Source organism: Chlamydomonas reinhardtii (assembly GCF_000002595.2).
Source record: "Chlamydomonas reinhardtii strain CC-503 cw92 mt+ unplaced genomic scaffold scaffold_18, whole genome shotgun sequence".
Lineage (NCBI taxonomy): Eukaryota > Viridiplantae > Chlorophyta > Chlorophyceae > Chlamydomonadales > Chlamydomonadaceae > Chlamydomonas > Chlamydomonas reinhardtii.
In genome coordinates, this window is record NW_025061531.1 from 210,834 (window position 1) to 238,628 (window position 27,795).

General features: G+C 67.0%; 4 protein-coding genes across 6 annotated transcripts; 1 reads left to right on the forward strand and 3 right to left on the reverse strand.

Annotated features, from left to right (window-relative positions):
• Window position 1: 1 nt before the first annotated feature.
• CHLRE_18g749697v5 (uncharacterized protein) lies at window positions 2-3,647 on the reverse strand. The gene is made up of 7 exons (XM_001695207.2): window positions 3,154-3,647; window positions 2,738-2,864; window positions 2,260-2,370; window positions 1,991-2,056; window positions 1,568-1,672; window positions 1,111-1,230; window positions 2-755 (listed from the first exon to the last, which is right to left on the reverse strand). Exons 1-7 carry the CDS (start codon window positions 3,537-3,539, stop codon window positions 519-521), a joined length of 1,152 nt encoding a protein of 383 aa, XP_001695259.2. The 5' UTR covers window positions 3,540-3,647; the 3' UTR covers window positions 2-518.
• Window positions 3,648-3,711: 64 nt separating this feature from the next.
• On the reverse strand, window positions 3,712-8,284 carry CHLRE_18g749747v5 (uncharacterized protein). The gene is made up of 8 exons (XM_043072822.1): window positions 8,036-8,284; window positions 7,379-7,966; window positions 7,076-7,234; window positions 6,797-6,853; window positions 6,362-6,541; window positions 5,925-6,190; window positions 3,951-5,811; window positions 3,712-3,894 (listed from the first exon to the last, which is right to left on the reverse strand). Exons 1-7 carry the CDS (start codon window positions 8,177-8,179, stop codon window positions 4,578-4,580), a joined length of 2,628 nt encoding a protein of 875 aa, XP_042914273.1. The 5' UTR covers window positions 8,180-8,284; the 3' UTR covers window positions 3,712-3,894; window positions 3,951-4,577.
• Window positions 8,285-8,331: 47 nt separating this feature from the next.
• On the reverse strand, window positions 8,332-21,177 carry CHLRE_18g749797v5 (uncharacterized protein). 2 transcript variants are annotated; one of them, XM_043072823.1, is made up of 22 exons: window positions 20,897-21,177; window positions 20,577-20,735; window positions 19,638-20,126; window positions 19,111-19,407; window positions 18,614-18,835; window positions 18,024-18,337; window positions 17,397-17,694; window positions 17,051-17,212; window positions 16,224-16,846; window positions 15,602-15,980; window positions 15,052-15,401; window positions 14,783-14,879; window positions 14,241-14,579; window positions 13,933-13,995; window positions 13,397-13,774; window positions 13,065-13,208; window positions 12,511-12,825; window positions 12,149-12,307; window positions 11,828-11,920; window positions 11,310-11,618; window positions 10,005-10,909; window positions 8,332-9,167 (listed from the first exon to the last, which is right to left on the reverse strand). In XM_043072823.1, exons 1-21 carry the CDS (start codon window positions 20,987-20,989, stop codon window positions 10,787-10,789), a joined length of 5,406 nt encoding a protein of 1,801 aa, XP_042914274.1. In that variant the 5' UTR covers window positions 20,990-21,177; the 3' UTR covers window positions 8,332-9,167; window positions 10,005-10,786. The 2 variants fall into 2 exon arrangements, with proteins under 2 accessions (XP_042914274.1, XP_042914275.1); XM_043072824.1 differs by lacking the exon at window positions 8,332-9,167 and having other exon boundaries at window positions 9,952-10,909.
• Window positions 21,178-21,277: 100 nt separating this feature from the next.
• Window positions 21,278-27,289, forward strand: CHLRE_18g749847v5 (uncharacterized protein). Of its 2 annotated transcripts, none has more exons than XM_043072825.1 (12): window positions 21,278-21,526; window positions 21,620-21,760; window positions 22,125-22,292; window positions 22,684-22,841; window positions 23,038-23,197; window positions 23,452-23,523; window positions 23,849-23,954; window positions 24,528-24,618; window positions 24,874-24,977; window positions 25,202-25,260; window positions 25,499-25,618; window positions 25,742-27,289. In XM_043072825.1, the coding sequence occupies exons 1-12, from the start codon at window positions 21,413-21,415 to the stop codon at window positions 25,955-25,957; spliced, it is 1,509 nt and encodes a 502-aa protein (XP_042914276.1). In that variant the 5' UTR covers window positions 21,278-21,412; the 3' UTR covers window positions 25,958-27,289. The 2 variants fall into 2 exon arrangements, with proteins under 2 accessions (XP_042914276.1, XP_001695163.1); XM_001695111.2 differs by having other exon boundaries at window positions 21,338-21,526; window positions 25,742-27,089.
• The last annotated feature ends 506 nt before the right edge of the window (window positions 27,290-27,795 follow it).

A 27,795-nucleotide genomic window follows, 5' to 3' on the forward strand; every position in this document is an offset into this window, starting at 1 on the left:
TGCCATTCGCCCTTTACAAGCAGATCCACGACCTGCCACATCTGTTCACCGGGTTGCCGACTTTTGCACCGGGCCACCGGCACTCGCCAACACAATGCATGCCGCAGCACTTCTCTCCACCCCGATGGCGCATCATGTGCGTTTTCGTGAACACCATGCAATACATATCCGGTGGCAGTGCAGGACTGGCAAGGCTACTACTGCAGTTCACACTTGGTAGAACATGCTCCACCCGGCCCTACCCACCCCGGGCGCAGTGAGTCATCAGCATGCCGCAGTGCTCGCGCAAATACAAGTGTACCAAACCAGCTCTCATACGGTTGACACGTGCAGTACAGCTCTTACTTTTAATCATATAGGCATACACGTGGAGGAATGCCGCGTTATGCTCACGTCACAGCTTCCTGCCTGCCTGGAGCGCTCGCTGCTAATGTCACCCATGCCTCTCTACCACCCCTCCATCACCACTACTGCGCCGCTGCTGCCGCCGCGGCGCCCGCCACCTCACCCCTTCCCCTCTACTTGACGTGGTAGTCCTTGGTCCACTCGGGGTCGAACAGGCAGGTGCTGAAGTTCTGCGGCCGGTAGCGGTTCTTGAGCGCCAGGCGGCACAGCTGGCAGCGGCTGTGCGGCTGGCGCACGTGGCTGCGCTCCACCATCCTGAGGAAGGAGGGCGCCAGCTCCTCCCACTTGCGCGACTTCCACGCCAGCTTGGCCTCGTAGGCGTCGCGGTCGGTGGCCAGCCGGTGCAGCTCCTGGCATGGGGGCAGGGCGGGGAGGTGGGGAGTTTGGGGCGGATGGGGTTGGGGAGGGGTTGGTGAGGGGTTGGTGAGGGTTGGGGTTCGGCGATGCGTTTGGACCTACATCACCTGCCGTGTACGCGTACGCGTGTGTATGGCTACAGGAGAAGTGCTTGTCCTGTGACCAGACACACACGGCATGGACAGTGACCCGCTGTATATGCCGGGGTCGCTGATTTCGGCTTGGGCTTTTCTCCCCGGCCTTGTCCAGTATTGTTAGCACTGCCGGGCTCTGGCACATATTTCATTTCAGGAAGGCATCAACCCTTCCTCCCCCTTTCCGCCTGCCTCAGCCCACCCACGGCCGCACCTTGTTGAGCGCCTCCGGCGAGCCCAGCCTGTTGTAGTCGATGATGGCGTCGGGGTCGGGCAGGAAGTCCGCCACGTTGTGCGGGCCCAGGTACACCGGCACACAGCCCGCCTCCAGGGCCTGGTGGTGGTGGTGGGGGGGTTGCAAGGATGTTTGGAGGGGATCGGCGGAGGGGAGAGCCGGGGGTGACGTGCAGGGCAGGTGCGGGTAGCTGCAGTCCGCATGCTGCCTCAGGTTCTGGCCGCACTGGCTGGCCAGCAGGCCCAGGGTCCAGACTCGTCTGTGCCATTACCGCCCGGCACACGCCCAGGCGCTGCCCAGGCGCTGTGTGCTGCCCGGAGCCAAGCGATGAGTTTGGGGTCATGCGCCCGCCCCTGTCTGTCCGCTGCCTCTGGCCACCCCTCACACCCTGTGCGTTGTCCTGGCTTCCAGCGCACTGCCGCGCTGCCGCCCCCACCTGCCACAGCTTCTCGGTGATGTAGTCCTTGGTGATGGAGTTCTCCATGGCCACACAGAACTTGTAGCCGCGGATCAGCTCCATCTTGTCGAACGAGCCAGTCACCTGGGGTAAACACGCAGGCACACACCCAACGTTTCCAAGGTTGCATCATACATGTTGACAATTGGCGCAACTCGGCAGTGCAGGCGCACATAGCAGTGCAGCCAAGTGAGCGGAGACGGCGGTCGAGCTGTGGGGCGGTGGTAGGGTATGGAAGCAATGCACGACAAGCACCAGTGAAGCGGCAGCCTTTGGCGACAGCACCCTCTCATCTCCCAAACCCCCTTTCCCACGACGCTCTCGGCTCAGGCGCATGGGCCCCCGGCACACTGCCTCCACCGAACCGCCCCCCCCCCCCCGCCCCGCGGCCTCGCGCCGCACCTCCATGTTGCGGTCGCAGTTGCCCCAGCTGTGTGTGGGCACCTCCTGGTCCTTGAGCGCAATCACCTGCGCCCATGGCACCACCAGCACCACAGCCAACACCAGCAGCGGTCAGGACCGGCCTTATTCAAGGGCGCAACACAGCAACGATTGGATGCCACCGGCCACAACCCGTAACCGCTGCTTCTCCTCCCCCGGCTTGTTCCCTGAGCCGCCGTCCCCCTTTGCTCTCCCGCGCGCGCCAGTGCTCCGGCGCCCACCCCACCCACCCGGCGCATGATGTCGGAGCGGCCGCTCTTGGCGCCGCAGTTGCTGTTGACGTACACCAGCGCCGTCTTCTTTTGCTCGAACGACACCGGCGCCTTGAACAGCGCGTGCACCTGCGGCACAGACCCGTGCGGCATGACAGCTGTCGTGGCGGCGTGTTGTCGCGGCGGTGTGCGTGAGTGCGTTCCAAGGTCCCAGGGTGGCGCTCGATCATGCCATTACGGTAACTGGGCTAGCGTGCCTGGTCCGAGCTCTCGCCTCCTCACCTCTTGTTGCTGCTACCGTTGCCTGCAGCTGCTGCCGTACGCACCCATTCCAATGGCCCTCCCTCACCCCACGCCAGACCCCGATGCTACGTGCGACGAGAAGCGTAACCACATTGGCACCATCCCCACACCTCCGATGACTGGCCATGTTTAGCGCCTGCGGCAGCAGCTACTGCAGCCCCACCGTCACCGCCCCCGCCCCCGCCTTCCGCACCTGCTTCTCGTTGTAGTCAAAGTAGAAGACGGGCACCTGGGAGCAGGTGCGGTAGGAGGACTCCACGTCAAAGGCCTTCATGAAGTCCTTGTTGTCCAGGGCCGGGTAGTACTCGGACGACTCCATGCTACGCCGCGACACGACGCAGCGGCAGAGCAAGTCAGCCGCGGCAGTAGCACACGCGCAGGCGCACAGCGAGATGCGACTATGACACGTGGTGATGTGATCAGCGCTCAGCTAACGAAAGTAACTGGTTGGCACGTGCCACTATGGCCAACGCCCGTCACACCAGGTGTCACCGCACCGCCTGCTGGACCCCTCCCCCCAAGACGACACGCAGCGTTTCCCGGGAAAGCTCGCCTCCAATCGCATGCTGGTTTAAATACTCCAGGTCCCGAACGCGTCATACGGCTCACCTCATTCCTATGAGAAGCTGCTTGGGGTGGTGCTTCTTAACGTTGCTTGACCCCCCCATCGATGGGATGTGGTACCACAGCGCGTCTGCTGTCTCCGGGTTGATGCCCACCCCATACCGGCAATTAATCGTCGTCTTCCCTATCGTACAGCCTTGCTGCAACCCCTCGAAGTCGTTGCCAAAGAAATGCCCGGTTTGGACTCCAATGTTGACCTCCTCCACACTCTTAAAGGGATAGCTCTCCTCGCTAACGTTTGTTGAATGGACAGCAAGCGGCTTAACCGGGTCCTTGCGCCCCAGCGCTGAGGCTGCAGCTACGGGCGACGACTGCGTGTGCCCATGATCTAGGTGAAGAAGCTTTTGGTGTGATGCGTGTTGTAAGTGCATTCGCACATTAAGAAAGCCCACTGTCCCGAGAAAGACGCCCACAAACACGCCAAGTTGACTTATGCTCCGCATATTTGCAGTTTATTTTACATAATGCGATATGATATTACTTTGTGTGAGTAGGGAAAGCGCAACCTAGCTGTGATCTTACTTTCTACGAAGGCCGCCCATCGCGGATTGGCACGCCACGCCGCTACTGCCCCTCCCGAGCTGTTCGAACCAACTTGAGACCAGGACCTCGGGGGAGCTACGTCAAGGACCACACATTCGTGTGTTGAGACGCACTCTGCAACGGCTCCAAGGGGCTGCGGCGCAAGCTGCGGCGTGCCGCTTTGCCGAGCTAAGCGTCAGGGACCTGCAGGCGGGGGTGGTGTGCACTTGGTCATTGCGACCCTTCACCTGGCTACACACCTGTGATACCGGTAGTCGTTGGCACTCTTGGCAGATGGGCAGCACCCCACCCTCCCCCATGCGCATGGCAACTTGGTCCGATTGCACGTAGGCGCATGGTTCCTAGCCCTCTTCCCGTCTACGGCCGCTAGCACGTTGACGCAGTGAGCAGGGTGCCATTGATCGGGATCATAAATACTGTTACAGCCCAACCTCGCCATAAGAAATGGTCACCGCATTACAACTTGTTATCGACCAGTACAGTAAGCCCACTGCACCGGATGCAGGCTCCATCAGCCGTGCCGGCCGCTGAGCACCCGCTAGGGCCTTATCGGATCCACACAACGCTGCGCTCCTTCACTCAAAAGCGTCACTCAAAACTGCAGCACGGGGTGCCCCATGTCGACAACACGATCATGTCCCGCGCCCAGCAGTGCCTTCAGCTGCATGTGGCATGAGCGCATGGCGCGGGATGCAGCTGTAGCTCACCACAGCGCATGTCAGAGCGCGCCCAACCACACCTGTTTAACCCACCACTCCGTAGGGCGCGTGCCCTGATACCACCAGGACCATCAACAGAGCGGCATTACCTGCATAGGACCGCTGCAGACACACACCGCCCCCAACCCCCATGAAAACATGCTAGTTTTACAGCACCACAGCGGTGTCCTGCTTGGCTGCCGGGGACACCGGCGGCGAGCCGGTGGGGCGGCGCATCAGGCGCGTGAGCCCAGGCGCCTGCGTGTCGGGTGTGCGGAGCGGGCCGCCCGCCGCTACACGTCGGCCGCGCCGGGAGCCGCCCTCCGCCCCGTCGTCCTCGTCGCGGCTGCTGTTGTTGCTGCCACTCCCCAGTGACGTCACCAGCTGCTCCTTGGCCAGCCCCGCCAGCGCCAGCGCCAGCACGCCCACCTCGGGAGCGGCCCGGCGGCCCGGCGGCTGAACGGTTTGGGCGCTGCCAGTGCCGCTGCTGGTGCTCGCAGCGCAGTCTGCAAGGCTGCTGCTGGGGCTGGGGCTGGCGCCGCTGCTGGTGCTTGGGCTGATGCTGACCGCCGGGGCCGCGACCACCTCCTCCAGATCCTGGCTCAGCACTGCAGACAGCTCGGCGGCCGGGGCGGGGGCAACGGGCGCGGCGGGCACCTGCGCCTTTACTGCCACAACCGGCGCTGGAGGAGCAGACCTGGCAACGCCGGATGTAGGCTGCGCAGCCTCCGTGGTGCCTTGCATGAGGGGTGAGCTGGGCGATGGCCGCGCACTGCGGCCCAACGACACCTCAAGCCGCGAGTTGACAGGCCTGGCGGCACCAAAGCTGGTGTCACTGCTACCAGCCGCGCCGGGTGCTGCAGCGGGAGTCGTTGCCGGGGCGGGACCGCTCGCAAAAGCCTTGCTGCGCGGGCCCGCCTGCGGCTCGGGCCGGGCAGCCACTTTGCTGTTGGAGGCCAGCTGCGAGGAGGCGGATGGCGAGGAGCTGCTGTCGCCAAACAGACCAACGGCGAAAGGGTTGTTTGACGCCAACGCGGTGGCTGCGGCCAGAGTGGCTGGGCGCAGGTGGCTGTCCCGCACCGAGCGCGCCGCCAGGCTGGCAGACAGTTCGTCCTTGGCGGCGACTGGCAGCGGCTCCCTCTTGGTGGGTGGTGCCGCTGGCGCCGCCGCCGAGCCCGCCGCCGCGAGTGCGCTCCGCGGCAGTGGCGCCTGCGCCTGTCGGGCAGCCGCATGCGCGTTGCTAGCTGCAGCCGCACCCGAGGTCGCGTTGCCAGTGCCAGTCAGGCCCGGGCGCGACACAGCTCCGCCAAGTCGTCCCGGCGCACCGGCCACACCCCGTCCCACCGCTGGCCCACTGCCGCCAGGCTGCTGCTTCTCCTGCGCAGTTTGCTGCTGCTGTTGCCTGTTAATTTCATGTAAGGCTACGTTCAGTACGAGAACTTGGTAGCGATGAAACAGCTTTGACCAGCACTTGCCCAAAGTAGTGCAAAAGCAATTCATACTAACTGCACCTACCAGCGCGCCTTCCGCTCCGCCGCCCGCCGCGCCATTGCCTCCTCGTCGCTCTCGCGGCTGTTGGCGTACAGCTGCTCAAAGGTGACGATGGGCGCCTCCTCCTTGGCGGCGCCCTCGCCCGCGCGCCGGATGCGCTCCGACAGGTCCTTCAGCGCCGCATCGCCCAGCGCCCCGTGTGGCGCCAGGTTGGCGGCCAGGTTGGCGGCCGCCCTGCCGCTGGAGCCGGCGCGACCCGCCTGTGCGCCGCCACGCAGCTCGTCCTGCACCTGGGTGGGGCGCCACAGGGTGGGGAGAAACACACACGCTCAGTGCAATAGACAGCAAGCATCCCCAAACGGGCGATCAACCTCTAAGGACATACCAGGCGCCATCCTGCGCACACGGCGGTGCCGCAGTCTGTGCGTGTCCTCCCGTGCCCGCCTCCCACAATGCCCCACCTCGGTGGTCCGAGAGCACGCCATGAACTGCTGCCACTGGCGCAGGCTGGCGGTGTCCATGGTGGGCGCCTTGGTACCGCTGCTGCTGCTGGCAGCGCTGGCGACCTGTTGCGCCTTGCCGCCTGGCTGGCGCGAGATGATCTTCTCCACCTGCACAGGGCCCGGCTGGATGTCCATCTCCTGCAGGACACGCGCAACGGGAGGCCAGATTGGCAGGCACACGGTTTAGCATCATGAGACGCGGGGACGTCAGGGTCAGCCATGGGAGTACCAGGCAACTTCGAGCCCCATAACGTACTACTATGCCTTGCTATCATTATACCACCAAGCACTGGGCAACAAGCACGGACACAAGCGAGACAACTCAGGGGGGTGTCCATTCATGCGAACGGTGTGCATCAAAGATAGGAGTGCCGTGCGCCTGTCCCCACACACCTTGATGGCGGGCAGCTCCAGGTTGACGCTGTCTACCACCAGCGCCCGCTGGAAGCGCTGCGCAGGAGGTGCACAACGAGGTTGATGATGGGCAGGCGGGCGCACGCTATGCTGATCGGCAGCCCGCACTAGCAGGTGCAGCAAAGCCTGGCCCTGGCGGGACTTTGGCAGGTGCACATCAGACGTTGCGCACGCCAGCGCCCCAGAATTACAGCGGAGAGCCCTTCCACGAGTGCGATTCCCCAGATACCTCCAGCGCCCGCCTCCGCCCTTACGCACCTGCTTCTGACGGGCCAGCGCTGGCTCCTGCATGGCGGCGTACTGCTTCACCTCACGCTTCCGCTCCACCCCGGCCCGCCACCGCTGCCACATAATGCTGCCTGCATACAGCGCCGCGGCGGCCGCCGACACCGCCAGCACCGGGCCAGCGATGCCAAGCTGCAGAGACAAGTACCCCAACGATGCAGGTTCTCAGTCTAGGGCCGAGGGGGAGCGCTTTGGACAACCGGTATCGATGCTTCCCATCAGCGCAGCCATCAATCCCAATACAGCGCACCGCCGAATGTATGCATGGAATCGCACCTGGCTGAATGCGCTCCTCTGCCCGGGTACGAGCATGAGTTGCTGTTGCTGCGAGCCGCCGGCCACGGCACGCCGGGTGCCACTCGACGGCGCCACGAAAGCGACCGGGGTGCGCGTGCCAGCGACGTCGGCCGCGCCGGCGCCCGCGTGCGTCCCAGTGCGCAGCTTGAACTGCTCGTTGCGGCGGAACGTGAGCAGCTGCACGAGCGCGGCCTGGATGCGGGCCACCAGCGCGGCAAAGTGGGCGAGCACGTGGCTGACAAAGCCCGTCACTGCGCCCTGAGCCGCCTGCGCCCCGCCGACCGCTGTCTCAACTGCCGTCACGACCGGCTTTTCGGCGACTTCAACTGCCTGCTCCGCCAAATGCGAGACGTGCAGAAGCACCGTCTGGGGCAGGCCTGGACCCGAGCCAGCATTGGACCACTGCGCTTGCCGAGCTGAAATGCTGGCTAGAATACTGTTATCACTGGTTCTCCGTGGAGTATTTGCGAAAGAGGCGGGCAGTGGCGCTGACGTGTAGCGCGCTGCTGCTGCTGCGACCCGGCCCCGAGACAGTGAGGGCCGTTGACCGACGCGAGCATTGCAGGCCTGCGAGCGCCGAAATAGCATTATGTGAATATGCAACAGGTTCAGTCGTTGCTGCGAGCTGGAACTCACCGGCCTCGCGGAGCACGGCGTTTGAAGGAGAGGGGATGCCGCGCGCGACGAAGGAGAGGAAGCCCGCGACCGCGAACGAGGGCTCGGCAGCTGCAGCGACGCAGAGCTACATGCTGCGCTGGGTCTGCCTAAAGCTCCATCCATTATCGCCCCAGAGCAAGCGCGTCGACGTCAATGTTGCACAGTTGCAACAGCTTTCAGGTCCGAATCAACATGTGATAGGTAAGAAGTAATGTGTCTGAACGCTGCAGTTCTAGTGGGCAGGAGCGGCCGCGTTTCCGGGGCCGAGCTGTCAAGTTGGATCGCGTTCCCAGATTGAAGACCTCCTCACGTCCCTCAACTGCATTTCAATTAATAGCTATGCGCCATATTAGTGCCTCGATAAGCCTTGCCAGCCGCCTGTCGCCCACCCTGTGAGAGCAAAGTCCGAAAACTCCGAAGTGGTGGAGGCCCACCATCTACACACGGTTTGCACCGCCAGGCCAGATGTCCGCTCAACCGTCACACTGCCGCTACTGTATCTATTGTTCGCTGACTAGGCACTTGCCGGGCACAACCTGCGTGCTAGGGCCGCTCTTGGGCCGGCACCACGCTCGCTTGGAGGGGTGCGGCGCAAGGTCCGGCGGTCATCCCTGCTGCCCACCCCTCCTCGTGGCCTTATCAGCCCCCTCCACTCCGCATTCCGTAGGCATGCCATCGCGCGCACATGCGCTGCGGCCGCTGCAGCTGTTGCCAAGATCGGGCCCGGCACCGCCGGTATGGGGCCGGCACCGCCACTCCCACCGCCACTACTGGTGCCAGCACTGCCAGCTGCATACCGTTAGCACTCACTGTAGAGGCTTGCGTCCAGCGCCGCCGCCCCCAGCCCTGCCGCAATGCTGCGGGCTGCATAGCACTCAGCAGCAGCACAGGCGCATAGCAACGTCACTCGGGCTTCCCAGTCCCGCGTACCGCACTCTCACCATTAGAGCTAACCTCCATGAACTAGGGGGGACACGAACTGTCCTCTCCCACCCGTCCGCAACGACTGTCCCGAACGTCCCCCGTGTGCCCCTGAACGCGCACAGCCCCCCCCCCCACTGACGTTCATGGGCAGTGGTAAGGCAGATTGGTAAAGTCCCGTAGGGTGCAGCTGATTCCCAGAACCCAGCAGATGGCAAACAATTTGCAACGGCAGGGCAGGAGTACGCGGCCGGTCGAACGCCGGAGGTACTGTACCGACGAGTTGCTGGCTGGCTGGAAGTTTGCTGACGCGCATTCCTCCATGAACTAGGGAGGAGGAAGGTACCGGCTCCGCAAGAAACTGGCGATAGTTCCGGGCACGTTTATCAGGTATAGCATGCATACGTACGGGCAGTGTGTATCGCCATGCCGGCTGCCCAGATGCACCCATTCAGATGCCGTGTACACTTCGCTCGACCTGGGCACCTGGCCAACCTGGGTATGCGCCAAGGGCGCAACCACAACCGCAACCGAGTGTATGGTCGTCAACACCATATAGCCTGGCTGCCGGCCACGGCCAGCCATTGGGAGCCATTGCTCCGCTGAAACTCTCTTGCAGAACCCCCCTTCTGGACCCCGGCGTGCACGTAAGCCTCCCCAGCACTCCCATGGCAGTCCGGCCAGTTCCTGTCCACTGCAGCGACCTCACCGGCCCGGGCCTCGTACAGTCGTACGCCCACGAGGCAGGCACCCAGGCAGGCCGGGGCGCACCACCTGGTGGCACCCACAGCAGCACCCACGGCAGCACCAGCTTGCCGCTGCCACAGGCTGTCCAGCCGTACGGCGTACCTCCCTCCGCCGTGTGAGCTACTGAGCTTGCGACGGTGCTTGCTTGTTTCTGGCGTGTGGGATTTAGTCAGGGGTGCCTACCGTATGCCCCCTGCCCCTTCCTTTTCCTTGATCGGGCTGTCTTCCAAGCCCCTGTGTTACAAATGCTGCGAGTCTGCCCATGTGCAGCCCCGCTCACCTGGGGTGTCCTGATGGACAACAATGCACCCGGGGTGCAGACGTTTGCATGGTCGTCAATGGTCTAGCTACCGCCCATTAGCAGCAATCTGATGTGCTTGATCCACTGGCACTGCAACAATTTTCCAGCAGCATCCCCTGCGCAGCATGGATGGTGAAGCCTGCTCCCGGGGCCATTGCCTCGCAGGCTCGGCTGCAAGGACCTTCTCGGCCTGGGCCGCACGTCTCCGGTGCAGGTCCAGGCGCAGGTCCAGGGGGGGAGGGCACGCAGGCTGCCGGCAGCCCACATGGTTACAGTTGCGGGTACACCGCTGCGGCACCTAACTGCACAGGCGTTCTGTTGGTGCCCTGGTGCTGCCAACTACGGTGCACACTCATTCATACACACGGTACTCGATGTAACCGGCGCAACAGCCCAAGGTGCCCTGGGTGTGTCATAACAGTGAGGTGTGTTTGTCCAAGCGTGGTGCGCATCATGCATCGTCACGAACCATCAAGCGGTGTGCATTGTCGTTTCGTGCCGCAAGTCACGTCAGGATCCATTGTTTAAATTCTTCTAGCCACCCATTGCCGCAAGCGCACTCCACGCAAGCCAAGTACAGCCTCTCGCCTCGGCCGTTCCACCTGCGCCGCAGGCATAAGAACCAGGCTGCCCAATCCCCATAGTACGGTATCCCCGCCCCCCGCCCCCGCCCAGCCCTCGATCGCCAGCATCCATTCCGCTGCAGCCGCAGCCGGGCCCCGCCGGTGTGCAGGGGTGCCGGTGCGTGTGCCCGACAGCGCCTACCCGGGCGGCAGCCAGTCGGGCTGGTGCCTGTGCAGCGCGGCCTTGATGCGGCCCACGTCCTTCTCCAGCGGCACCACGTCCGCAGCCACCTCGCCACGTATCCGTTCCAGGGACTCGTCCTGGAGGGGGGGGGCACGAGTGGGGTGTGGGGGTACAGTGAGTAGTGGTGGAGTGTTCATACATGGCGGTGCACTGTGTGCCTGTGTGCTTGCTCGGCCGGCAGGTGCCCCTGGGTGCCCCTGGGTGTGACCACGTCTGTGCCCCCAGCATCCCGCGCCCTTCCCCCACCCCATGCATGCAGTGCTTGCATTGATTGGGTACGGCTTAGTTTGAGCTGTTATCTACAGCCCCACCCCCATCCCCTGTTCTAACCCTTCCCCCAACAACGCCTTGGCCCCCTCCCATAGTACTATCGCTTGCAACTAACGCCTCTGCCTGTGCTCCACGAGTTTTCATTGGTTCGGTTTTTTAGGCTGGTATCTACAACCCCGCCCCCCCCTGCCGCTCGCTCCCACCCACCAGCGCCGCGTGCATCTTGCGCTCCAGGTCTGCCACCGCCGCCTCCTTGGCGAACTTGCCCGCCGCCTCCTGGGCAGCGGCCAGCTTGGCGTCCGCCTCGCGCCCCACCTGCGCCCTCAGCTCGTCCAGCTGCCGCCCAGTCTCCGACCGCTCCTCCGCCAGCCGCGCCGCCAGCGCCGCCTCGTCCACCCGCGCCCGCTTGTCCTGGTCCTGGTCCTGGTCGCGCTCCCGGTCCCGCGCCTCGCGCTCCTTCTCGCGCGCCGCCGCCGCCTCCTCCGCCTTTTTCAGAGCCGCACGCAGCTCCCCCAGCTGTGTTTGGGTGTGGTGCATGGGAAAGTGTTTTGGGGTGTAAGTGCGTAATCAAAGGCGGGAACTTGAGGCTGTGTGCCTGCGTGCCAGCGGCTCAAACATCTCATGCATCCCAACCCTTCCGTCGAGCTTGGGCATATATGGCAATGCCCACCTCCCCCTCCCCCTCCCCCTTTACCGCGGCTCCCCCCCCCCCCCACACCACCCACCTGCTTGCCCACGTCCGCCTGCAGCTGCTCCAGTGCCGTCCCCACCTCCGCCTCCACCTCCTCCTTGGACAGGCCAGCCGGCTGCTCCTTGATCTGCGAGGTCGGGCATGGTAGTGGTCGTGGATGAACACCAGCGCCCCACACACACAAACAGGAGCTGCATCGGCTAACACCCCTGTACGGCACCCCTCACCCAGCGTTCCAACGCCCCTCCCAACCCGCCCCTGCACCCACCCAACCACCCAACAACGCCACTGCCCCTCCCCCACCTCACGCCCCAACCCCACCTCACGCCCGAACCCCACCTCACGACCCCCCCACCTCGTTGAGCAGCGCCTCCTGCTTGCCCAACATGGCGTCCACCTGGCTGTTGTGCGCCTCCACTCGCCCGTACAGCGCGTCAAGCCGCTGCCGAGACGCCGCCACCTCGCCAGACAGCTCCTCGCCGGCGCCGCCCGAGCCCGCCGCCGCCTCAGCCAGCTGCGGGTGGCGTGGCGCGGTGTGGTCGGGGCGTGGGTGGGAGGTCGGGGGGCCAGGTCGGGGGACTAGCGAGCGCCAAGTGGGCTGGCGCAAGGGTCCGAGGGCCCCGCCGCCATTTTCGTCACCATCCATCCCTACGTACTGTACTTGCACTAACTTCCCGGCACTAACTGCACACGCCGCGCTATCACCGCCGGACCCACCTCGTCCACGCGCTTGCCCAGCGCCTCCAGCGCCGCCCTCATCTCGGTCGCCTCCCGCACCGCCGCCTCCGCGTTGCCGCCCGACTCCTGCAGCGCCTTCTCGCAGCTGTCCAGCGCCCGCCCCTGCTCCTCCAGCACACGCCCCTGCTCTTCAAGCTGCCTCGCTGCCTCGTCTAGCGCCGCCGCCTGCTCCTCCAGCCCCTTGGCCTGCGCCTCCAGCGCCGCCGCCTGCGCCTCCACCGCCTGCCCCTGCTCGTCCAGCGCGCGGGACTGCTCCTCGCGCAGCGCCGCAACTGCCGCCTCCAGCGCCGCCACCTGCAGGTGTGTGTGTGTGTGTGTGTGTGTGTGTGTGTGTATGGGGGAGTGGGGTGGGAGTCATAGTCGTGATGATGGTGCGGGGCGGCGTCCGGCTCGTGTGGCGTATGCAGCCGGGCCGGGTGTACCGTGGTGCCGGGCCATTGGTGTGCACACGGCCACTGGGGGGCGGGGTCCCTGTGCCCTGCATGGGTGGTGTGCCGCGCTGCACCGCCGCCCCTCCCCCCCCCCTCCCCCACCTTGGAGGCCGCGTCCGCCGCCGCCGTCACCGCCGCGGTGTCCGCCTCCAGTCTGTCCAGCCGGCCCGCCGCCGCCGCCGCCGCCGTCGCGGCCTCGTCGGACTGGGCGCGGGCGGCGGCCAGGTCCTCAGACAGCTTGGCGGCCTGTGAGGGGTGGGTGGGTGGGCGGAGTGTGGTGTTGGTGTTGGGCGGGGTGAGGCCGCATGAGGGCCTGTCCCCAAGCTCACATGAGGGCCAGGGCCTTTCTTCACGAGCAAGTCCTGGGCTACCCCCTGAGGTCCACCCGCCGCGGCAGTCGGTCTCGGGCATACACCCCCCCCCCGCTTACACACCTGCTCCTGGACCGCCGCCAGCTCCCCGCCCTGGAGCCCCGCCAGCGCCTCCTCCGCCGCCGCCAGCCGCGCCTCCGTGGCCTTGCGGTCTGCCGCCGCCGCGTTGTCCGACTCCACCAGCCGCCCAGTCACCTCGGCCCGCAGCCCCTCCAGCGCCGCCGCCGCCCCCGCCCGCTCCTCCTCCAACCGGGCCGCCACGTCCGCCTGCAGCCGCCCCACCGCCTCCTCCAGCGCGGTGCCCAGCTCGCCCTTGGCCGCATCCAGCGCCGCCGCCTCGCCCGCCCGCAGAGCCGCCAGCTCCGCCCGCTGCGCCACCAGCGCCGCCGCCACCTCCGCGCGCGCCGCCTCCATGTCGGACTGGGCGGAAGCCACCGTGGCCTGCGAGCAGCCGGGAGGCGGCGAGTGGGCAGGGAGGTGAGGGCTTTGTGGCTGGGTCAGCAGGGCTGGAACCGGGCCGTCGCAGTCGCAGGCCGGCATCAGGCACCGCCATGTGACCCCCTAAGCTCCCCCCCCAGCACCAGCCTCAGCCGCCTCACCTCCATCTCGGCGCGCTGCGTGTCCTGGGACTGGGCCATGGCCGCCTTGCCGGACTCCAGCGCCTGTACGTGTGTATGTGTGTGTGTGGGCGTGTGTGTGTATGTGTGTGTGTGTGTGTGTGTGTGTGTGTGTTGGGGGGAGATGTCGGCCATCTATCCCGCTCTCTCTGTTACTGCTGCCTGTTCCTCCATGCATCCGACATGCATCTGGCGCTGTTCCGGCTCCTGGCATCACTCGCCCCAAAACCCCTCCACGCCGCCGTCCAGCCCCCCTCCCCTCCCCCCCCTCCGCCCGCCCCACCCCGCACCTCTGTCAGCTCCTCCTGCGCCGCCTCCAGCTCCGATCGCTGCGCCGCCAGCGCCGCCTCCAGGTCCGCCTTGGTGGCCGCCACAGTGGCCGCCAGCTCGCCACGCGCCGCCTCCGCCTCCGCGCGCGCCTCCTCCAGCCCCGCGCCCAGCTCCCCCTTGGCCGCCTCCACCTGGCCCAGCAGCTCCGCCCGCGCCGCGTCCAGCGCGCCCTTCTGCGCCGCCAGCGCCGACCCGATCTCGCCGCGCAGCCCCTCCGCCTCCGCCGCCACCTGCGCCTGCGCCGCCGCCAGCTCGCCGCGCACCAGGCCCAGCGCCTCACCCAGCTCCGCCTTCTGGGCCTGTGTGTGCGAGCATGTAGGTGTGTTAAAAACGTAACGTATGTATGCATGTGTGTGCGTGCGACATGCACATGCGGGTTGAGCGTGAGTGGTCCAAATGGACGGCCGTGCAGATCGGCCCATCGCATACGCACCTGCCGTCAACAGCGGACCACCCTGCCCCCAGCCCCTCCCCCCCCCCCACACACACGCCGCCCCCCCACCTCGGCCGCCTCTGTGAGCTCGGCGCGCAGGGTGTCTGCGGTGTGGCCCAGGGAGGCCGCCGCCTCGTCCACCCGCTTGTCGCACGCCTCCAGGCCGCTGCGGGTGGCAGGTTGGGGTGGGGGTGGGGGGGGTGGGGAGAATGACGGGCAGCGGAAGGGGGGAGTGACGGCGCCTGCTTGGCCACTACCCGTGCCCCTGAACCGCCCCAACCTACCCATGTACCCAGATGCGATCCCCCCTTTCCCCCAACACACGCACACACACGCACCTCCTGAGCTCGCCGCCCAGCGCCACGAACGCCGCCTCCAGCTGCGCCGACGAGGCAGCCACCCGCCCCTCCAGCTCCTCCCGCGCCGCCGCCAGCGCCTCCGCCGCCTCCGCCGCGGCCGCCTCCTGCCTGCCCGCCAGGTCGGCCGCCGCCAGGTCCAGCCGCTGCCCCACCACCTCCAGCCCCGACTCCAGCCGCCCGTCCAGCTCGCCCAGCGCGCCGCGCAGCTCCTCGCCCAGCGCCGCCGCCGCCTCGTCCGCGGCCCGGGTGCGGGAGGCCAGCTCGGTGGCCAGGGCCGCCAGCGCCGCGGCGGAGGCGGCGGAGGCGGTGGTCAGCGCCGCGTTGGTGTCCTGCGGGGGTGCGGTGGAGGAGGAGGAGGAGGAGGAGGAGGGGGCAGCAGCGGCTGTAAGGAGGACTGCAGTTGTTGGGCGGCAGAGCGGCAGCAGCAGTCGTGGGGAGAGGTGGAACCATGGTCAGGCGTGCTTAGAGGAAAGGCGACTGGGAGTCAAGCGGACCAGCACAAAGCTGGACACGTGGCATACGTGCCCACCTGTTTGAAGGTGTTGACCTCTTCCCGCAGCTTGGCCTCCCGGCCCGCCGCCCCCTCTGCCGCCTCCGCCAGCGCCGCCGCCGTCTTCTCCTCCGCCGCCCTGCCCGCCGCCTCCGCGCGCTCCTCCAGCGCCGCCACCTCGTCCTCCAGCATGCGCGCCAGCTCGTCGCATCGCGCCGTGAGCTCGTTCACGTGGCCCGCCGCCTCCTCCGCCGCCTGCGCCATCACCTCCTCCAGCACCGACTGTTGCCGCGCGAGCTTGTCGTCCGCCGCCTTGGCCGCCGCCGCCGCCGCCTCCGCCGCCTCCGCCAGGCCCGCCTGCAGGCCGGCCCCGAGCGAGGCCAGCGAGGTGCGCAGCTGGGCCGCCTCCTGGGCGGAGCTGCGGGGCACACCAGGGGGCGGGAGGGAGGGCGGGGATGTGATAACCAGCCCAAACTATACCATAACCAACGAAAACGAGCGGAGGGATGTGAGGTGTGGAAGGGGGCAGGGGGGTTGGTGAGAGAAGGGTGTCAAGCGCAACAACACCTCGCCCCGCCTCAACATCAATTTGCACCCTCCCCCTTTCTTCCCTTCCCTGCACCGCCCCTGCCTCCCTCCTCCGCACCGCCCCACGCCGCACCGCGAACCCGCCGCCTCCAGCCTCTCGCCCAGCTCCTCCACCGCATTGGCCAGGTTGGCCTCGCCGGTCTTGGCGCGCTGCTCCAGGCTGGACAGCTTGCGCCGCACGTCCACAAACACCTCGCCGTGCACAGCAACCAGACCGCCCACAGCCTCCAGCTCGCCGCGCAGCTCCGCCGCCGCCGCCCGGCGCGCCCGCTCGCCCTCCGCCGCCGCCGCCGCCAGCCGCTGGTCCATGCTGCTGCCCAGCACCTGCAGCTCCAGCCGCAGCGCCTCCTCCGCCACCTTGGCGTCCACCTGGTTGGCGTCAAACCAGCGCTTCAGCTCAGCCAACGACCGCCGCCGCTCCGCCGCCTCTGCAGCCACCTCGGCGCGCAGGGCCTCCGCCGCCGACTCCGCCGCCTGCCGCGCCGCCGCCAGCTCGGTCCCCATCCCGGCGGCGGTGGTCTTGAGCGCTGCTAGGTCGGCGCCCTGCCCGGCGGCCTGCGCCTTCACGGCCGCCAGCTCGGCGCCCTGCCCCGCCAGCTGCCCGCGCGCCGCCGCCAGCTCCTCAGTCGCCGCTGCCGAGGCGGCCCGCACGGGCGCCAGTGCCGCCTGCAGCCGGGAGTCGGTGTCGCGCACCACCTGTGGCAGTGCGGGGCGGTGCGGGGCAGCGGGTGGTGCGGTGTGGTGCGGTGTGGGTGGTGTCAGCGGCACAGACATGTTCCAGGGGCTGGCGGATTCAGGAAACAGCAGAGGCAACACCAGCGGCGATACCTCGCCTTCTACCCGCGCCTCCAGTTTGCAAGCCACATCCCATCCCCTGTCCACTGCCTTGCCCTGCCCTACCCGCGCCGTGAGGTCCTCCGCCAGCCTGCGCGCCTCGGCCCTCGCCGCCTCCGCCTGCGCCGCCGCCTCGCCGCGCCACTCCTCCAGCGCGCGGGCCAGCTCATCCGCCTTCGAGGCGGCCCGGCTGTGCTGCCCCTCCAGTGCGTCCACACGGCCCGCCACCTGAGGGGGGGAGGGGGAGGTGGAGAGGTATAGGGGGAGATAGGAGGGTGCAGACAAGGGGCCGTACAAGTAATTGAGTGGCGACGTGAAACTTCACACGTGAGTAGCACCGCCAGTGTCCACGGCATGCCCGAGCCAGTCCATTCCCCTCCATGCCAAACCCTCACCCCGCCCCGCCCCGCACCTTGGCCACCCCCGCCTCCAGCGCCTCCTTCAGCGCATCTCCGCTCTGCTGCCGCGCCCGGATCTCCAGCTTCACCACCTCCTCCAGCCGCAGCCGCTCCTGCTCCAGCCCCTCCTCCATGTCGCGCGCGTACGCCCGGACCTTGCCCAGCGCGCCGTTGATCTGCGCCCTCAGCGCCGCCTCGCGGTCCTCCACGCCCGCGCGCGCCGCGTCCACCGCCGCCGCCACCTGGCCCAGCCCCGCGTCCAGCCGCGACTGCAGCGCCTCCAGGCTGGCGGCACTGGCGGTGGCGATGTCGCTGAGGGCGCACCAAGGGGAGGGAGGCGGGGGTGAGGGGTGAGGGTGAGGGTGAGGGCGTGTGGACGGCCAGGATGGGGGGGCTCCAAACTTGGGCCGAGGAATTGACGAAAGTGGAGGGTTGTGGATACCAGCCCAAACTAAACCGAACCCAATGCGGGGGGTTGTGCCGAAACCTCCACCAGTCACCACCTCGTATCCCCCAACCGCCCCCTCCCCCGGGGCCCCATCCCCGCCACCCATTTGCTGGGCTTGGGCGCATGACCCCCACAGTCAGTTGGGTTTAGAGTAAACTGCCCCCCTCCCTCCCCCCACCCGCTGCCCACTCACCGCAGCGCCCCCTCCAGCACCATCATGCGCTCCAGCCCCATCTTCTCCTTGCGCGCCGCCGCCTTCACGAACGCCCCCAGCTGCTGCTCGCCCGCCGCCGCCGTGGCCTCGTCCCGAGCCGCCGCCGCGCCGTCCACCTCCGCCACCAGCCGCATCAGCTGCCCCGCCCTGCCCTCCAGCATGCCCACCACCCGCCGCGCCACCTGCTCCTGCGCCGCCAGCAGCGCCCCCTCCATGGCGCGCATGTTGCCGTCCAGCGCCGCCGTGTCCTGCCGCCGCATCGCCGACTCGGCCGAGAACTGAGCGTGCATGCCCTGTGTGCGCGTGCGGGGAGGCGTGTGTGCATGGGGGTTAGGGGTGTTGGGGAGGGGTGTGCGGAGGCGGATGAGTTACCGCGTTATGACCGCTGTGGTAGCGCTGTGGTGGCGGGGCGCCCGCCCGCATACGGTACGATGCCCCGTGCAGCCGCCTGTACGGCTGCCCCCACCCCCAAAGCCTCTGCATACCGTACCCACACCTCAGGCCCCCACCCCGACCCAGTGCCTCCACCCAGCAGCCCCCCCCCCTCCCCTCCCGCCCAGCCGCCTCACATTGAGCAGTCCCTGCAGCTCGCCCACTTGTCCGCGCAGGCCGCCCAGCACCGCCGCCTCGCCCGCCGCCGCCGCCGCCGTCTCCGCCCTCAGCCGGTCCAGCGCCGCCTCCTCGCCGTGCAGCCGCGCTGTGAGGCGGTCCACGGCGTGGTGCAGCGCCTGGCCCGCAGCCGCCGCCTCGGCCCGGTAGCCCTCCACCTCGCGGTTGAGAGACGACATCATCTGTCGGGTGGCAGGGTTAGGGTTTAGGGGTGGGGGCGGGGTGGGGGCGGGAGGGAGATAAGGGGTGAGAGTCGTGTTCCGGCGAGGTGGGCGCCGAGCGCGGGTTGGCAGGGTTAGAGCCCAATGTCCTGCAATGGTCACACCCTCCACGCCCAATGCCCCAGCTCACATGGCCCCAGATATCCCACAGCATACCCATCCCACCCCTCTTCGTATATGTGTTCTCAGCACTCCGCCCTCCACATGAACGGCTATCCGCCCCCCTTCCCCCCCACCTCCAGGTGCTGCTGCTGCCGCCGCATGAGCTCCGCCCGGAAGCCCGCCGCCTGCTCGTCCAGCTGCCGCCGAGCCTCCAGCGCGGACGCCGCCTGACCCTCCGACACCGCGCGCCCCAGCCGCTCTATGGCGCCCTGCGCCGCCGCGCGCTCGGCGTTGGCCCGGCTGAGCTCGTCGCCCAGCATGGCCACCTGCCCGCGCAGCTCCGAGCCCAGCCGCACCGCCTCGTGCAGCGCCGCCTGCGCCGCCGCCAGCTTGGCCTCCTGGCCGCGCACCTCCGAGTTGAGCGCAAGCAGCTGCGGGGGGGGGAGTGGAGGGTGGGAGAGTGGCGGTGGAGGTGGTGGAGGAGGGCGGGTGTTGCATGGAGCACCGGCAGCCGTGATGTGCCCGCTGCATACCCATGCCGCCCACCCCACCCCACCTGCCTGCTTCATCCACATCCCAGTATCCCATACACACGCACCAACACACGGTACACGCCCTCCCCCTCCCCCTCCCACGCCCCCACGCCCCCACGCCCCCCCACCTGCTGCGCCACCTGCGCCTGCGAGGCGTGTGCGCCCTCGTGCCGCAGCCGCAGGTCGCCCAGCTCCGCCGCCGCCCGCGCCAGCTCGCCGCTCACCGCCGCCAGCCGCTGGTTCTGGATGTCGTGCGACCGCGCCACCTCGCCCGCGCCCCGCTCCAGCGCCGCCGCCCGCTGCTCGGCGCTGCTGGCTCGCTGCTCCGCCACCGCCGCCCGCGCCTCCAGCGCCGCCAGCCGCTCCTCCAGCCGCCCGCCGTCGGCGCTGGCGCTCTGGCGCAGCACCACCACCGGCCCCAGCCCGCCGCCGCCGCCCATGCCGCCCATGCCGCCCTGCATGTGCTGCGGCCCGCGCGGCGGCAGCGCCAGCGGCTCCAGGTAGGCGGCACCGGGCGGCGGGCGCGGCGGCATGGCCTCCAGCAGCGCCAGGGCGGACTGGTTGTTGGCGCCGGGGCCGCCCGGGCCGCCGCCCATCATCATGCCGGGCCCGCCCACCTGCAGGGCACACGGCAGGCGTGGGGGGAGGGGGGGTGTCAGGTGGGCGCAGGCGGTCCCGGTGTGTGGCGGCTAGGTGGCACTGGCCCACTGGGCCCACCGGCTACACATGGTGCCGCTCCGCTGCCAGCCCACTGCCGTCAGCCAGCCCAGGGGTGCTGGTGCGCACAGGCGGCGAGTCCACATGACCGCCTCAATGACCCCGGTGTATCTCTACTACCACCACCATTCGGTTGCGCACCGGCCATGTGGCCTGACATCACAGCCAAGGGCCCCGACACTGGGGTGTTTCCACAGGCGACTGCCCATCCAGATACTGGCCCACGTCATGTATGCCCCCATGTGCTGCCCCGTGCCGCAGGAGCCTCTTGGCTGCCTAGGCTAGGCTCCTTCCATCCCGCCGCTCTGCACCCGGCCGCCTCTGCACCCCCCCCGCCCGCGCCCGCGCACCTCCAGTGGCGGCAGCCGCGGCCCCCGCTGCCCCGCCGCCTCGCCCCACGCCGGCCGCGGCATCATGTCGCCTCCGCCTCCGCCGTACATGCCCGCCCCAGGGTCCATCATGCCGCCCGGCGCCGGGCCGCGCCCCGGACCCTGCTGCGGAGGCGAGCCCTGTACCAGGCGGGGCGCCAAGGGGAACAGAGCGGGGCGCAGTCAGGCAAGGACCCTTGACTCCCCTTCACCTGGGTTGCTGCGTCGGTGCCCTGGGTAATCAGGAGCAGCGCGCACGCGCCTTCGTCGCCTTCGCCCTTGCCCAACCGCCGCACGCCCACCTGTGCTGCGCCCCCGGCTCCGCCCTCAGAGCGCTGCGCGCCTGGATATGAACGGAGTGCTTGCCAAACGTCGTCACTGCGATTGTTCCGCATCCAGCGCGCTAACCCGCGCGAGGCCGCGCACACATTCAACCGCGAGGCCTTTCACCCTCTTCTCCAGACTTTGGCATTATATGGCATATTATATGATTCCTACTAACGAGTGTGCGTTTCTATTATGCCAACTGAGCGGTTTGTGTGAACTTGTGCAAGGTCAGTCTTCGAAAGTGGAGTCGTTGAAGCCAGACTTGATGCTGTATGAGTTGAGTGCTTATTTTCTATCAATTGTGCAGGTGCCTTGGGCTGTTTCGTTTGTGGACTCCGGATGGGTCTAATGCTGCTCATGCCGAGCCCCCGTCGCTCATAACGTCGCCTGCAAACAATTGCCGGTAACTGCCATAATTCCATCAAGCTGCATTGACACTGACCGCGCAGCTCAGCAGGAAAAGCTGTCCTCGAGTGTCGGAATTGCTAGCGATGGTGCAGGCTCTTTGTAGTGCTGGTGCCGCGCGCCGAGGCGGGCGACAGGCATACAGCTTTCTGGCGTCACTGCTGTCACAGCAGCGCGGGTTTGCCGCTGCAGCGGAGAAGGTGCGTGCCAACGTGTAATCTGATTTGCGCGACTATGCTGCGAGTAAGCCGATCCCGGCGTGGCAGATGTTTCATGGAGCGAATTGCATGCAGGATGTGGTGGTTGTGGGCGGAGGGCCGGGCGGCTACGTTGCGGCTATCAAGGCCGCGCAGCTGGGTCTCAGCGTCGCCTGCGTGGAGGGGCGTGGCGCGCTGGGCGGCACCTGCCTCAACGTGGGCTGCATCCCCTCCAAGGTGTGGCGCCGGGGGCTGAGCATTAAGGTGGTGGGAGGTGGGGCCGAGGGGAGGCCAATGGCAGCCGCAACGGGGGCTGGGATGGGGACACGTAGTAGGGTTGTGATGTGTTTGGGCGGAATGGCCTTCCCTCTAGGTCATGGACGGGCGTACGGGCAATGCCACAATCACACAGCACACGCAGTTGCTGGGGCTTGTACAGGATCCACCAGCCCATGTAGCCGTTACACAGGCGGCCAGATGACCAGCTGGCTGCCACTGGCTCCGCTGGCGGTGGCGGTGTGCGGGTCTGAGCTGGCCCCATCCCTGCTCCCAACACCCTCCCCTGCCCCCCTCCCCTGGCCCCCCTCCACCCCCACCCCAGGCTCTGCTGAACAGCAGCCACATGTACATGGAGGCCAAGCAGCACTTCGGCTCGTACGGCATCAAGATGGACGGGCTGTCGTACGACTTCGCGGCGGTGCAGGCTCAGAAGGACGGAGTGGTGTCGGGGCTGACCAAGGGCATTGAGGGGCTGTTCAAGAAGAACAAGGTGAGGGGAGCGGGGGGGTTTGAAGGGGCGGGTGAGGGGTGGTTGAGGAGACGCGACGGGACGGGGAAAGAGCGGGACGGCGCAGTGGCTGCGGGTTTGAATGGGGTGGGGCATGGGCTTGGCCTTGGGCTCGGGCGGAAGAGCTGTGTGCGGATCCTTATGACCCCATGCGATTGCGGGGTCAAAAGGAAACACAGGGTGCCGGTACGGACATGGCGTCGGCCACACGTAGTATGACCTGCATGCATGTGTGTGTAAGCGGGCCTTGCAACCACTGCCCCCTCACAACCGTGTCCCCCTCCCCTCGCCGCTTCTTCTCCCGCCCGTTCCCACCCCCCATGCTACTGTACTTCTTGATTAATCATGAATGTAACCCCCACACCGCCCCCAGGTGGAGTACGTCAAGGGCTGGGGCAAGCTGGTGTCGCCGCACGAGGTGGAGGTGGCGGCGGCGGACGGCAGCTCCAGCCGCCTGCGCGCTAAGAACATCCTGCTGGCCACCGGGTCGGAGGTCACGCCGCTGCCGGGGGTGCCCATCGATGAGGAGAAGTGAGCGCAGCGGGACTGGGGCCCAGGGCGGGATGGGGCGAGCTATAGGTCCCAACCCCAAATGAACCGAACCCAGTGGGAGACGGGAGCGAGGGGGCAGGTTCTTTCAAACTCATCTCAAACAATCACATCTCGATCACGCCCCAACCCCAACCCCAACCGCAACCCCAACCGCCCCACCCCGCCCCTGCTGCAGGATCGTGTCCTCCACCGGCGCCCTGGCGCTCAAGTCGGTGCCGGGCGAGATGGTGGTGATCGGCGGCGGCTACATCGGGCTGGAGATGGGCAGCGTGTACCAGCGCCTGGGCGCCAAGGTGACGGTGGTGGAGTTCCTGGACAACATCGTGCCCTCCATGGTGCGTGCGCGCGGGTTGGGGGGTGGGGCGGTGGTGGTAGTGGGGGTGGCGGGTAAGGGGTGGTGGGGCTGACGGGGTGGGTTGGGGTGGGAGGCTGGGGGCAGCTGTACTTGGATGGGCGTGGAAACCTCAGCACCTCGGGAAGTGCCGTCTGCGCTCACTCGCTGCTTTGTGTGGACTGGCCCAGATCCTGGCACACACGCCCCCCCGGCCCCGCCCTCCTAACTGCCCCGCCGTGCCCCCCCCCCCCTCAGGACGCGGAGGTGCGGCGCAGCTTCATGCGCACCCTGGAGAAGCAGGGCCTCAAGTTCAAGATGGGCACCAAGGTGGGCGGGGGGGATTGTAATACCAGCCCAAACCAAACCAAACCAAGCTTAAACAAGCGGAGCACAGGGGGCGGGGGAGGAGGGCGGGCGTGAGTAGGAGTAGGAGTGAGGGCAGGAGGACAGGAGGACAGGCCTGGCAGGTGGCGGGCGGGGCGGTGGCAGGTCACTGGTCAGGCCACCCCTGTCTGGCATGTGACCACTCCTGCAAGGGCCCCTCTGCCCAGCCCCGCTGTGCACCGCCTACTGCACTTTGAGCCTTGCAACCGTGACCTCCGCCATTGGGAACGGTGGCCACACGCCCTCCTCCCCCGCTGTGGGCACGCAGGTGACCAAGGGCGAGGTGGTGGGCGGCCGCGTGCACCTGACCCTGGAGCCGGCCAAGGGCGGCGCGGCGGAGAAGATGGAGTGCGACGTGTGCCTGGTGTCCATTGGTGGGTGCCGTGGGGGCAGGGGGGGCAAGGGGGTAGTTTCCTCCAATCCCAACTAAACCAAGGCAGGGGATCAGGGGGGGAACAGGGCAGGGTAGGAGTTAGGTGCGCACGTGGCGACGGGACAGGACGGGCGGGGGTTCGCGTTCACCACTCTGGGGCCTCTGACCGAGTGTGCGACGGGTATGGCGCGGCCCCCACCCCCGGCCTGCCCAAAGCTATTAGGGCAGCTGAGCGTCCGTAGATCGCGACTAGTCGCGCGTAGTAGTGTCGCCGTGCCGCCGCGAACTTAGGTCGTGCCAGGCTATGCAGCAGCTTGACATCAAACGGGAACACTATTTCGGAGGGTCTACGCGCTGGAGCTGGAGCTCGAGCTGGAGCCGGGAGCTGGTCAACATCGTCGGTAACGCTTGATGTTCCGCAAGATGGTCTACCGTCTACCACTTCCTTAACTAGTCATGAATGTAACCCCCACCCCCGACCCACAGCAGCCCGCCAGTCTACCCCTTGTCCTCCCCGTGTCACCTCTCCCTGTCCCCCAACCCCCCTGCCCCGCCTGCCCCGCTCGCCCCTCAGGCCGGCGGCCCTACAGCAAGGGCCTGGGCCTGGAGGCTGTGGGCGTCAACACCGACAACCGCGGCCGCGTCATCGTGGACGCCCACTTCCGGTGAGGGTGCCAGGGGTGCGGCTGGGCTGGGCTGGGCGGGGCTGGGCTGGGCACGGAGCGACCTGGCTGGGCTGGACCGCCGCAGCTTCGCGGTCGGGGTGCACTGCGTGTGCACTGCGCTCCCCAGCATACGCACACGCGTGCCTGGGTCGCCACCACCAGCATTACCACCACCATCAGCCACCGTACTAATGCAGGCCAGCAAAGTATGACAATGTCACACACCCATCCCGTACCACCCGCGCACGCTCGCAGCACCAACGTGCCCAGCGTGTACGCCATCGGTGACCTGGTGCCGGGGCCCATGCTGGCGCACAAGGCGGAGGAGGACGGCGTGGCGGCGGTGGAGATCATGGCGGGTGCGTGTGCGTGTGCGTGTGTGTGTGTGTGTGTGTGTGTGTGTGGGGGGTGATGTCTGGGTAGTGGCGTGGACTGGATGAGCCAATGAGTATGGGTGGGGATGGGGTCTCGGGTTCTATGGTTGGGGACGCCTCCGGACGTCCGCAAGTTTACACGCGCACACGGACTCGCGCCTGGTCCTCTGACCCTGCACGCCCGCACACCCACACACGCCCGCCCGCAGGCAAGCACGGCCACGTCAACTACGCCACTGTGCCCTCCATCTGCTACACCCACCCCGAGGTGAGAGGGCTGGGGTTAGGGAGGGCATCCCTGGGGCAGTGGGTGCCGCGCTTGGGTCGTACGGTATGCGGCGGGGGCTGGCTCTGTGGCAGCGCAAGCAAGACGGGGCTCCTGGACGCGGGTCGCGGCGGGCCGGGGCGGGCGGCCACACGTGCCACATCGAGCCCCCAAGGCGCCAAGGCCTCCCGCCTCTTACCTCCATATCCTCTGCCCCCCCCCCCTGCCCCCAAAACCCCAGGTGGCCTCTGTGGGCCTGACGGAGGAGGAGGCCAAGGCCAAGGGCCACGAGGTCAAGACCGGCAAGTTCAGCTTCATGGCCAACAGCCGCGCCCGCGCAGTGGGCGACACGGACGGCATGGTGAGCGGTCTGCTTGCATCGTTGGCGTGAAGCCAAGAAGCCGCCTTGCCCATGAGACGCCACGCCCATGACACGCCCCTGCCCCCCCTTCCCCCCCACCACCACCACCACACTCCTGTGCAGGTCAAGATCGTGGCGGACAAGAAGAGCGACAAGCTGCTGGGCATGACCATCATGGGCCCCAACGCCGGCGAGATGATCCACGAGGGCGTGCTGGCGCTGGAGTACGGCGCCAGCTCCGAGGACATTGCGCGCACCTGCCACGGCCACCCCACGCTCAGCGAGGCGGTCAAGGAGGCGGCGCTGGCCACCGCGTTCGGCAAGCCCATCCACATGTGAGCGGGACTCGCGGTCGCGGCCCCGGAGCGCGGCGGCAGGGGTGGTGGGAGCAGAGGCGCTTGTGTGTTTGAGGTTCAAACGTTGTGGTGGCGGCATACTGGGCGGTGGGGGAGGGGGGGAGGCGGCGACGGAGCTGCAGGCGTTGGAGTCTTGGAGGCGCTGCGGCGGTCGCAGCGGGGTTAACCGAGTGGGGCAGCAAAGGATGCCGATGTGGGTTGTGCGCGAACCAGCAGCAGCAGCAGTAGCGGTCGGCCGCGTGCGGGCTTGCGTTTCTTGAGCGGGGTACGTCCCGGGTGCTGTGACGTGTGCAGGTCCCGTGGGGGGAATGTGTGGAGTATGGTGTTGTGCTCAATGCTGGCATGCTTTACAGATGTGAGCAAGTAAGAACGCGGCAGTCATCTCTTGTCCGGCGGGTGGCTGGGGCTGCGACGTACGGCGCCCCTGTGCATGACGAGGGTGCATTGTAACAGAAAGCTGCGGATGCGTGCACTGCAGCACTTGTTAGTCGGTCCGTGGTAATCACGCATGCACCAAGCCAGCCAGCCAGGTTTTCCCCTGCATGCAGCCCTTTTGTAGCTGTGCCCCAACGGGCTGGCGGACTAGGGAGCACATCGTATCAGGTGCTCAATTCCCCCATGCGGGAACGGGCTGGCGGACGGGTTGCATGGTTCGAAGTGTCGAAGTACTTGAAATACAAAGTACATCACTTCATAACGCACAGCTGCTGCGGAAGTCTGCTTTGATACATCGTGGCTTTTGACCCTTTGACCCTTTGACCCTTTCAAAATCGAAAATGGGTTTCTGGGTGCAGACTCAACGATGCGTGCGTAGGTATACCCCAGACCAGGGGAGACTCTCCCCTGCCCCAGACTCACATCATGGGCGGTGGGGGAGGGGGGGGGGGAGGCAAGCGGGTCCCACTCCAGGAAAAAGCGTGTCCCCAGGGAGGCGCCCACTAGCGGACCGCCATGCGATCCATGGAGCGTGCCCCTAAGGGTGTCAAGTGACATGGGACGCAACGTACGGTGTTATATGCCGAGCGCGAGAGGAGGCGTGTGCAGGTAGACAGTGGCGTAGAGCTGAGGTGAAAGGAGGCTGTTCCAGAGTCGTAACAAACGTTGGACCAAAGGTACTGCGGATGCTGGCGTGCGCACAACCTCCCGGACCGGTGACCGGGTCGGGGTCGGGGTCGGGGTCGGGGTCGGGGTCGGGGTTGGGGTCGGGGTCGGGGTCGGGGTCGGGGTCGGGGTCGGGGTCGGGGTCGGGGTCGGGGTCGGGGTCGGGGTCGGGGTCGGGGTCGGGGTCGGGGTCGGGGAAATCCAAGGGACGCAAATCGCTCGTTTTCGCCCGCGCAGCTTCTAAATACTTACGTATTTATGTAATATTAATAGCTGGGCCAACGCCCTGTCAAAATGCGAGGGCGCGCGCGGACTTCCCCCGATCTGATCTGGGTGCCGGTGCTGGGGGGTCGGGGCTGTCCGCCTGGACGTCGGACGGTTGGACGGCGCGAAGTAAGTTCAAGTTCGCCCTTGCGGCGAAACCGTTCAGCCTTACACGTTTTGCAAATATAAGAATAACATAGTCTCAGCTTCATAGGTCTCGCGTTGTGGGGCAGCCAGCACGGCACTAATAAGGACAGGTGCTCGCGCTCGCAGCTTACGCGCCTACGGGCATCCTGACAGGTACATAAATGCTGAGATTGAAGCAATCTACGTATCTGATAACTAATTTGGACCAGCATCAGCCTGTGCGATGAAATCGGCCAAAGAATTGTCTTTCTTGAGGCATCGGACACCATTCTATGCGTTAGAGTGCGCGAAATATGGTTTAGCCTCAGT